Here is a 10907-nt window from a genome sequence, read left to right on the forward strand (position 1 = left end):
CTGGAGTTCTGTGTCCAGCTCTGGAGTCCCCAGCATAAGAATGACATGGACATGTTGGAGCAGGTCCAGAGGAAGCCCATGAAGATGATCAGAGGCTGGAGCACCTCTCCTTATGAGGACAGGCTGAGAGAGGTGGGGTTGTTCAGCCTGGAGAAGAGAAGGCTCTGGGGAGACCTTACAGTGGCCTTTACGATACCTGAGGGGGGCCTACAGGAGAGATGGAGAGGGACTCTTTATGAGGGAATGTAGCGATAGGACGACGGGTAACACTTTTAAACTGAAAGAGGGGAAATTTAGAATTAGACATTAGGTACTGTACGGATGGTGAGACACTGGCACAGGTTGCCCAGAGAAGTTGTGGATGCCCCATCCCTGGAAGTGTTCAAGGCCAGGCTGGATGGGGCTTTGAGCAGCCTGGTCTAGTGGGAGGTGTCCCTGCCCATGGCAGGGGTTTGGAACTAGGTGATCTTTAAGGTCCCTTCCAACCCAAACCATTCTGTGATCCTGTGAATGCATTATAATCAAAACCTTTTAAAATACCTATAGTTTGGGTACAAAGTTATTCTTACTTTTATTTCCTAGCCAGAGATCAGACCCATCATCATACCTTCGCAGTGACTTTTATTGTGTGAGTATTGTATTCATTGCACTGAGTACAAGGCTGTAACAGGGAACCAATAGATAGCAAGTAGTTTCTGGAGAATAATCACTACCTTTAAACAGTTATATTCGCAATGACTGTTTATTAGGATCTTCCAAGTAACTAATTTGACTTGACTTTCTGGTGTGCCTTACTGAGACCTTGCTTTAAAAAAAGAGTAAGTCCTCTCATTGGACTCTCAAGGCATGTCCTTCTAAGAATACACTCTGTAACATCTAAAAGGGCTACTGTCAAACAAAAGGGTGAGGGTGAGGTGGGAAAAGGAACAGTTTTTACTAAGCTTTACCGAGACACTAAAACAATGAATCTAACTAGCGTGAACAATTTCTTGAGACAACATTCAGTTCACCTGTGTAAGTATTTCAGTTGCATGTTACAAACTAAGAGATGCTGCATTTGAAGTCAAGTTTTATTGCAATTCAAAAAGAGATTTAAGTTTGACCTAAATTCTACAACCAGCCCTTGAGCTGTTTCCTTCTTGAAGTACGACTGATGCTCATCAGTAACTATTGTCAACTAGGAACAACAGTTACTAACTTTCGTGTAAGTAGTGGTAAAACACCGAGCTATCTTTTGCATAAGAGGAATTTTAGTTTTGTCAGAATGCAGTAAGTAGAATAAGGTTTATAGGTAGGGCATACTTTTTATTAACATCTTTAACAACAAAAGAAAGATCACACTTGTTGGCTTACTAGCATATTACAACGATCCTGTTTCCCTCCTTCCCTCCTCCCCCCCCCCCCCGATTGCCCCTTTTCCTGTCCTTGTTTAAAATTCTCTTTTCAGAAGTATCGTCTACCTCTTATTTCAGGAGCAACCGTATAGTTAACTCTGACCACTTCGATAGCTTGTATTTGAAAACTGTTGATTTTGGACCAGAAGAAGGGCATGTGTGCCTGAAGCTTGTCTCTTTATTTTCCTCTTCTCTTCTTTTCCTCTGCTTTGGACCAAATGATCTGACAGGATTGTCTACAAAACTGACAGGTGTCATTTAAAAGACTTAAAATGTGTACATTCAAATCCAGTTGTATGTGGTTAGCATGTGAATGACTGACATCTTAATCTTTTAACTTGTGATGCACAGGATATAAGTGAACAGAAGTAACAGAAGTAAACAGAGGACAACTATTCTGTTGTCTTTCAGAATAGCAGTTAACAGTTTACTCAACCGGGTAAGTTGGCAACAACAACGCAGTATCTGGAACTGTCTCAAATTGTGGAGCCCACAGCCCGCCCTGTGAAATGCAAGTTCAGTATTCTTTTAAGCAATTTGTGCATTACTGCAGCTGCATGTGAACAGGCCTGCAGAAACCAAGGAGGCTATCCCTGTGGAGGGGAGAAAGCCAACCTGCAAGCCCCTGTGGATTTAGAATTGCGAAGTTCGGCGATGTGGTACTGTGGCAAAAGTTTAAGAAACAGTAAATTGCAACAGTTCTGTCCAGCTAAGTACCCGAGCTTGGTTGGGTGTTGGAGAAAATAAATCAAACATCAGGTGGAGCTCATAAAAAGCTGCTCAGGAATCTCGCAGTCTTCATTTTCTAAATAAAAAGCCAGCAGGAAAGGTTTAGAGGGAAAGCATCTATAGGAAGTTTTGTTCCTGAGGATTGCACCAGCACTCTCCAGTGAAAGTAACGGCTTCTTGGTTTCCACCTGTTTGTTGAGAGGGGCAGCTTCTGCAATTCTTTTGGCTGTATCTGTCCCCCTCTGAGAGGGAGCAAGGTGGAGGCAAACTCCCTCCTCTTCTGAGAGAGAAATGTGGATGCTCGGCACTACCATCCGATCAGCATTCTGAAAAACATTGGTGCATGTTCAACATCTTTCTGTGTTCATCCACCTACTGCCAGCTGCCCTTTCTTGGAAACAGGAGGATCTCACGAACGCTGTGTCTGCAAAATATGACTAGCTTTAGCTGCTGATAATTTCTAGTTAACACACAGGCTAGAACAGTGAAGACAGAGAGGTTTCGTCTTAATGGAAGGACGCAAGTGGGAATTGCAACCCACAAGCACCAGCTAGAACATAACAGAGTACTGAACTCCAGTAGTGAAACCTGCACCTGTCACCCACAAGATTAATGGCATGGTAATTTAAAGGGTCCCTTTGCTGTCCTTTCAGCATCATCTGAACTGTGGAAATACTTCGTTTTGCTGTAAGTAAAAGCAAAAGGCAAATATATTAAAAGGTTAAGGGAAGGAAAGATTCCTGTTATTGGAGCAAAGAGTGAGAAATAACCCAGCCTGATTTGGAGAAGGATGAACTGCCTGTGAGTAAGAATATACTATTTTGTTTAGAAAAGACTTAGAGAACTCAAGGTGCTTACATAGACTTTCCTAAGAGAGATCAGTTTTTAAGTGTTGAGTGCAATTCTCTGTTAGTGCCAGCCGCTTTGTGAGCATGCTGTAAATGTTGACAAGCAGATCTGAAAATTAGAGTCTAGGCTTTTTGGCACTCTCACTTGAAAATGTTGCCTGGTATTTTTTTATTTTATTTGAAGGTCTGATCATATCTGTTTGTGACAGGATGCAGCTGCTTTCCCATCATGGTTCCCATCACGAGATAGTTTCCTGATCTAGTTTTATTGTGCCTGAAAAAAAGTGAACGTAAACCTGTATTAAATAATGGGTGTATTAGAAAAGCTCGCTCTTTGTAAAATGGTGTAAATTGGGAAAATATGAAGACTTCATTAAGGGCAGAGGTACCACAAGAAGGTGCCACTTCTTTGATTTTCATAGCTACTAAACTTACTTCTACAGTTGTGAGAAGTCACTTGGTCTGAAGAGGTGCCTAGTCTCTGAAGTTTGCCAGTCTCCTGTACATGACTTTGGCCCCGAGCCTTAAGCTTGCACCTTGGCTCTCAGGATAAACAGGCTCTGAATTGAGAGCAAGCTTTTTTTTCTAGTGGTGTACAGCACTTTTTTTTTGCTGTAGTGTACAGCAGCAGACTAGAACTGGTAGCTGCTGCTGGTCTCCCTCCAGCTCACGCACAAACAGGACAAGACCACTTCTGGGTGGGTGTGTTAATATCTACAATCCCAAATCTGTATCTAAAAATGCCCACTTTCAGTTAGATATTGCCCATTTATTGCACTGATCTAAGCACAGTAGTTTGCCTAGTAAACTGCAAAGCCCTTACTCCTTACACAAAATGAGAACCAAGACAAATGTTTTTCAACTAGTTATCCAGGTAAACGTTGCACTGAAGATGCTTTGAAACACGACTTTTGCTTCTAAAAGAGTACAACCATCATCCTAGAAATAAAAAAAAAATTGCATGACACGCTAAAAATAACCCACGTGCAACTGCAAGTGGGGATGACTCCACGCAGATGTGACTCAAATCTTACCGAAGCCGTCTGCAGTTTTCACTGTTATGCTAAAAAAGCACACCTCTGTTACACCTCTGGTGTAACAAGGCAAAGACCTTTTTTAAAAAACACTTTGGCAATAAAAAAGGATTTTTAACCTTAAATTCCGTGAGTTAGGTAACTGATTGGATGTTTGGAATTTTCTGATCGAAAAAAAGAAAAAAGTTGTGAAAAATGTGTATTAGAAATATCTTGACCCTAAGCTTTAAAGCAGTTGTACGGACACCCATCCATAAGCATTATTGGCCTGGGCATCGGCTGAGGTGGAAGACTAAAGCACAGCAGACAAGGGAAGTGAAAGAGAAGGTCCCACTGTGAAAGACTAAGTTATTTTTTTTGTAAAAGAAGGAAACGTCTATCAATCTTGTATTCAGTATCTCAGATCACCGGTTGACTCGCTCGCCACTGCACTCCATCAATGGACACATGTTGTCCATGAAAGATGCAAGTTGACAGACAATATGATGCCACTTACACTTTATTTCTAAAGCCTTCCACACAATTATATTCACCCCCACTAGCTCTTTTCTCACACTTTTCAGCTTGGTGTTCAACGCATACAGTAGTTCACGATAGCTCCCATGAGGTCAGCAGTGCCCTAGTGAGGTCAGCAAGCACACAAACGCAGAAGCTACAACTTCTTGGAAATCTGGCAGTGAGACAGTGGCAGTGTCAGCCACGGAACTTCATCGTGCAGTTCTAAAAAAATAATTATGTTGTTTCTAACAAAGCTGTAATTTACTTCATCACTTAATAGCAGATGTGTTTATCCCCATGCGTGACAGAGTAAAAATTAGAATGAAGAAATTAAATTACTGTGTGTGACCCTTTGCAGGATTTTCAAAAGCAGGCTCTTCTTAAAATGTGAGGTTTAACTTCATATGTTGAAGGGTTTAAAAAGTTGACAGTTTTTGAAAATTTCATCTTATATGTCTTTTACAGGGCCATGATAAAAATTCCAAGAGTAGCAAATAAGCTCTTAATACAGCAAATCATTTGATTATCAGGAAAAATAAGTTTGATTTAATAATCAATTTAATAATTAAAATGCTGTTTCATACCCTTGACGTCCTCATGGGTATTTCTGTATCCGTAATTCAGAAAGTTAGTCCGGAAGAGCCTCACCCTGAAAAATCACATTCTCAATCTCCAGCACTATTTCAGGGAGAGATTTTTCTAGGCTGACAGTAATAAAGTTTTCTGGTGCGCTGGGAGGCTCCAGAGTATCAAACTGAGACTTGAGAAGTTCAGGTGGCAAAAAATGTCCTTTCCTCTTCTCCAGGCGTTCAGCAATGATGTCTCTAGGCCCATCCAAATGAGCAAAGAGGATCTTCAGTGCTGCGTTTTCTCCTGGTTGCTCCGGCTGGTTGCTTTCAATTGCAGATGCTCCACTAGCTAATACACGCCTATACATCTTCTTCAGTGCAGAGCAGGCCAGGACTACATCTTGTCTACATGAGTCTTCTCTATCAAAAAGAAAAAAAAAACACCCAAAAAACCCCACCACTAACCATCCACATATGGCATAACAAAATGGCGCGTTCGTTCTGCTGAACAAGGGAGACAAACCCTGGATCCTTGCAGAGGACAGCCTTGGGAGTAGTGGCATTTTTCTGTCCTTTTGACAGGATTTTGAAACCACGTTTCCAATGCAGCTAAAGATGTAATTTGAAAGTGAGTTCAGGCTAGCCAGCCTGTTGGCAAAATCTCAATCTTGGGGACCTTCTTTATTAGCTACCGTTCTTCCTAAATTAAATTCTATTCTAGCGCAAGGAAGTGTCACGGTTTCCATAATTGCTGAGAACAGCAGCAACTGAATATCCATACAAACTCCCATCCATTATCTATAAAATTACTATACTAATTTGTCTACAGAGCAAGTGGCTGCTGAACAGTAAAGAGCTCTGCTCTTAAATACATACACAGGTATACTTGGAAAACCTGTTTGCACTGTAATGTTAAATTTTATGTTTCCTGTAACCATACTCATTGGCAGCACTGCGTACACATATATCACCACTTCAAGTTAAACAGGGGATTGGATGCAGGTAAATTAATGCCTCGCACATGTATTTTTTACTGCAAGGTTTCTTAAAATAAAGCAGGCATAAAACTGGCAGTATGAGTTCCATCGAAAAGCAAATGCAGAATTAGTTGTCTCTGTGACAAGTAACTGAAATACCTGCCTAAGAAAATACATACACTAATCAAATTAAAATTAGGAACAAACTATTTAAAAAATCATGCTACGTTCGCCAGATTTTCGTTCATAGGGAAGTAAGAACTTCGTTCACATGGAAGTAAGAACTTCCAATACCTACTGTTATCACCAAGGTAAGCCAATGCCAGCCTCAGCTACTTGTAAGTACTCATAATTAAACATTGGCATTAGGTTCTTTTAAAGTATACTTGATTTTACAAAGTTTCTGGAGCTCGGCAGTGGCCTTGGGCTAGCACGTAATGTAAAGCAATGGATCCAGCGTAACAATCCAGACAAACTTCTCAGTGAATTAACCCAATGAGGTACTGCTCTCCAGTACGCCCATGTCTCTTGTACTGGGAAGCCCAGAACTGGACACAGTGTGTCCAGGTGTGGCCTCACCAGTGCTGAGGAGAGGCCAAGGATCGCCTCCCTTGACCTGCTGGCAATACTTTGTCTGATGCAGCTCAGGATCTCACTGATCTCCTTTGCCAGAAGAACACATTGCTGGATCACGTTCAACTTGGGTGTGCAACACAGCCCCCCATGTCCTTCTCTGCAAAGCTGCTTTCCAGCTGGGTGTCCCCCAGGGTCTGTACTGGTGCCTGGGGTTGTTCCTCCCCAGGGGCAGGACTTTGCACTTCTTAAACTGCGTGAAGTTCCTGTCAGACCATTTCTACAGCCCGTCAAGGTCCTTCTCGTTCTGCCACTCCTCCCAGTTTTCTGTCATCTGCAAATCTGATGGGGCTACACTCTGCCCCATCATCCAGATCGTTAATGAAGATGTTAAACAGGATGGGACCCTGGGGTCTGGCATACACCGCTAGTTACTGGCCTCCATCACGACTTCATGCCTCTGGCCACCACCCTCTGCGCCTGGCTGTTCAGACAGCTTTCAGTCCTCCTCACTGTTCATCCAGACCATACTCCCATCAGCTTCTCTGTGAGGATCCTATAGGAGATGGTGTCAAGCAAATGTGACACTCTATCCTACTCAAACTAACAATATTTTACAAAATTTTATCCTACTATCATTATCGCTGTATTTTGTGGTTATATCCTTTGTAATAGCTAATGTCAGTTTTATTACTGAACTGGATCCTTGAAAACTATTTTTACACAAACAGGAGAAAAAAAACTATCATTGGCAACAATTTTCCCAACACTATTATTCGGGGATTATCTTACCCTCGGCAATTATTATGACCGCTTAGATTAGTGAAAATAGAATGGCATTACTACCTGCAGAATGTTTTTACACTACTACTACACTTCTGCTTTGGAATGCAATAGGGAAAATACTTTTGGTACTATTTTATCTTTAGCCCAAACTCCCTAAAGCTAGATGTTCTCTTACCTCCGTAGTATATCATGCAATTCACAAAGCCAGGGAATCCTGTCCTAGAAAGAAAACAAGCTAGTTCAAAATTCTTTATGAAGCTGATTTGAAATAACTGCTTCTAACATCTAGGGCATTTGACTAGAGATGCAAATTAGCATTTAACTGTACAGCAAGTTCAGTTTTGATTCTCTTTCTTCCTAATGTAGATTTGGTACCACTGCCCAAAGGCTAATGAGAAGTGCTAGGCATATTATCAGTAAGATGGTTTTAGTGGAAAAGTACATTTTATATTACAGATACCTACGAGTATCTGATGGAAGTAATGTGTATTTATGTGTCGCATGCACCTTGTAAACCTTTGAAGGACAGTCAACTTCTCTCTTGCTTCTATTACACAATTCAAACGTACAGCCTGAATTGTTACTTCTTTTTCCTTCTATCTTGGCATACAGACACAATGCTTTGGATCAAAGTTGAGGTTTTCAGGAACAGACAGATATAAATTTAGTTATCTATTTGCAATAATTTAATTATGTCATTGTTATGTCAGTGGCAATAACCAATAAATGTAATAATAGCCACAATTTTGCAAAACTTTTGCTCAGTAGTTAGTCAAACACAATGAGAGTGATTGATCAGCTTCTCTTTATAATCTTAAACTTTGAACTCCCACTAACTTTTGTCGTACCTGTTGAGCACTAAACCATTGCTCCCGTTTCATCTTTCAATGCTGTTACTGCTGGATGAGAACAGCAAATGATAATAAAACGGACAAATAAATGCAACACTTTGTTGTTGTTGTCATTACAGAATAACTTCCCACTGTCGTTCAAGAACACCCTCGCAATTTTGCATCTCTGGTGTTTCAGAAGCGATGCTTCTCTCTTGCTGGGCACAATACACCAATGGCTCAGTTATGCAGTTGTGCAACACTGCTTTAGATGACACACTGGCTTAAATGAACTAGAATATTTTTTTTCAATCTACAGAGAGTGCTTTGAAGAACTCCCTAGTTCAGCTTTACGTTTCTAGAGATTTCCCAGAAAAAGTTCAAGAGGTGTCATCTTGCGTCTTTTCTAATTTACTCAAGTCTCTGAATTTGTAAGTAAACTCGATCATTTTTATCTGTTTAGGCTGAAGAACAGGCTGAAGGGAAGGAAGCACATTTTAAGTAGGAGTGTATAAAATGGAAGACTGGGGAGTAATCGCTGCAGTAACTGAAAGTGATGGAATGCACCTCAATAGAGACATTTGTCTGTCTTCATGTATTTAACTCAAAGAAGCGGCATGCAATCTAAAGCTGCCGTTCTGTATATTGACGTAGAGGGAGAGATTTCTGACAAATCCTAAATTGGCATCAAACCCCTTGTGAGCTACCAAGCACACTTTGATAAACTACTTTTTTTATGCAGAATCCTTTGTAACACAAAAAGCCTCCCTCTCTTACCAGCTGCAGACCTATAAATTCAGCCTATGGTTATAGTCAGCCTAGTCAACATAGAGCACAATCTACTTTAACACAATGTGCCAGATGTTACAAAGATAAGTGTGCCGATGACTGTTCTTTCAGGGTTTATGAAAGTTACCTCATCATTTAGTGGTATCCCTTCTGACATCTTCTTTTTATTCTCTGGAGAATGATAATCGTCCGCATCGTAGAATTTCCATCCCAGCTAAGAAAAAAAAAAAGAAGAAAAAAACGTGTTTCATTCAGCCAAACCAGGTGAGCTAATAAGGATCCCAGAATTTGCACAGACGACACCTAAGAAGTTACCGGCCTCTTACACCACACTATGAATCACCATTTATGCCATTATAATTAGCCAAAATTACAAAGCCAGTTTAGCAGCACCAAGAGCTGACGCATCGCGGCACGGAGTTAAAGCCGGCGCAGGTGGCGACAGGCTCCCAAGCCCCGCCGGGGCCAGCCCAGCCGCCCTGCAGGTCGCCCGGCGGTGGGATGGAGGGAAGGAAGGAAGGAGGGAAGGAAGGGGGGAGGGAAGGAGGGTGGGAAGGAGGAAAACTTCCCGCCGAGCAGCGCCGGCACCCCCGCGGTGTGACCCCTCCGCACCTTCGCCGCCAGCCGCGACCCAACCGTGGTCCTGCAGGGAAGCACAAACACTCGGTCACAACTCCCCCCTCCCCCGCTCGGGGACTATGGGGCCGACAACCCCCACGGACGGGCTCCGACAACCTCGGCCAAGGCCGAGCCGGACCCCCCCCGAGGCCCCCGCCGGACCCCGCGGCTGCTCCGCCCCGCCGCTACCTACTTCCCCGAGCCGCTCACACCCATCACCACCACCGCCACCATGGCGACGGCCACACCGCCCGCTCCGCTCCGCTCCGCTCCTCTTCTCCCCGCTCCCGCCGCCCGGCCCGGCCCGGCCCGGCCCTCTGCGTGCGGGGCGGAGCGGGACGACACAGCGACCCGGCCCGCCCTCGGCCGCGGGAGGGGCGTGCGGGGAGGCCCAGCCCCGGGGCGGCCCTGCCCGGGGTCGAGGGCGGGGAAGCACCTCCCCCTGCCCCGGTGCCGCTGCCCCGCCGCGGCAGGCGCATCCCGCTCCCCTTCCCCGGGACCCGCGAACACGCGTGTCCTGTGCCCCGGTCTCTTTTCCCGCGGCTGCTCCGTGTGCTGAGGTTACCCCGGCTTCTCCCGGAGCCCCGTTCCTCTGTCGCTCTTCTGCCTGGTCGGGCGCTCCCTTCCCCTCCCCTTCCCAGCGCCGTGTTCGCTGCGTGCAGCCCCGGAAACACGCGACAATTAATAGAAGTAATAATTTCTGCCATGCGCCTTAAAGCGCCCGTTAATGCCAGCTGGACGCTGTTTTACCCTTTGCTCCTAAAGGTCTGCCTTCAAAATGGAACTAACCCCCTAGCCGTGCAGTGGCTAACTCTCCTTTTATTTATTTATTTATTTATTTATATTTTATTAATCAAGTCATATTTTGAGAGGGGAGTGAGAGCGAGTGAGAGGGGACCTCATCAACGCTTATAAATATCTAAAGGACGGGTGTCAAGAGGATGGGGCCAGATTCTTCTCAGTGGTGCCCAGCGACAAGGAGTAACGGACACAAACTGGAACACAAGAAATTCCGTCTGAACGTGAGAAAAAATGTCTTTCCTTTGGGGGTGGCGGAGCACTGGAACAGGCTGCCCAGGGAGATGGTGGAGTCTCCACCTCTACAGACACTCAAACCCCGCCTGGACGCGTTCTGTGCAGCCTGCTCTGGGTGACCCTGCTCTGGCAGGGGGGCTGGACTAGATGGTCTCCAGAGGTCCCTTCCAGCCCCTACCGTTCTGTGATGCTCTGATTGATATCTTTACACTCTGGAAATGCTCTCA

General features: G+C 44.1%; 1 protein-coding gene across 6 annotated transcripts; it reads right to left on the bottom strand.

The window, feature by feature from the left end:
* Window positions 1–1392: 1392 nt before the first annotated feature.
* On the bottom strand, window positions 1393–10278 carry IDNK (IDNK gluconokinase). Of its 6 annotated transcripts, none has more exons than XM_063320592.1 (6): window positions 10211–10278; window positions 9640–9670; window positions 9155–9241; window positions 7584–7627; window positions 5088–5492; window positions 1393–2547 (listed from the first exon to the last, which is right to left on the bottom strand). In XM_063320592.1, the coding sequence occupies exons 3-5, from the start codon at window positions 9182–9184 to the stop codon at window positions 5132–5134; spliced, it is 435 nt and encodes a 144-aa protein (XP_063176662.1). In that variant the 5' UTR covers window positions 9185–9241; window positions 9640–9670; window positions 10211–10278; the 3' UTR covers window positions 1393–2547; window positions 5088–5131. The 6 variants fall into 6 exon arrangements, with proteins under 6 accessions (XP_063176662.1, XP_063176661.1, XP_063176660.1 ...); XM_063320591.1 differs by lacking the exon at window positions 10211–10278 and adding an exon at window positions 9839–9974 and having other exon boundaries at window positions 1393–2449; XM_063320590.1 differs by lacking the exon at window positions 10211–10278 and adding an exon at window positions 9839–9974.
* Window positions 10279–10907: the final 629 nt, after the last annotated feature.

Source organism: Chroicocephalus ridibundus, chromosome Z (assembly GCF_963924245.1).
Source record: "Chroicocephalus ridibundus chromosome Z, bChrRid1.1, whole genome shotgun sequence".
Lineage (NCBI taxonomy): Eukaryota > Metazoa > Chordata > Aves > Charadriiformes > Laridae > Chroicocephalus > Chroicocephalus ridibundus.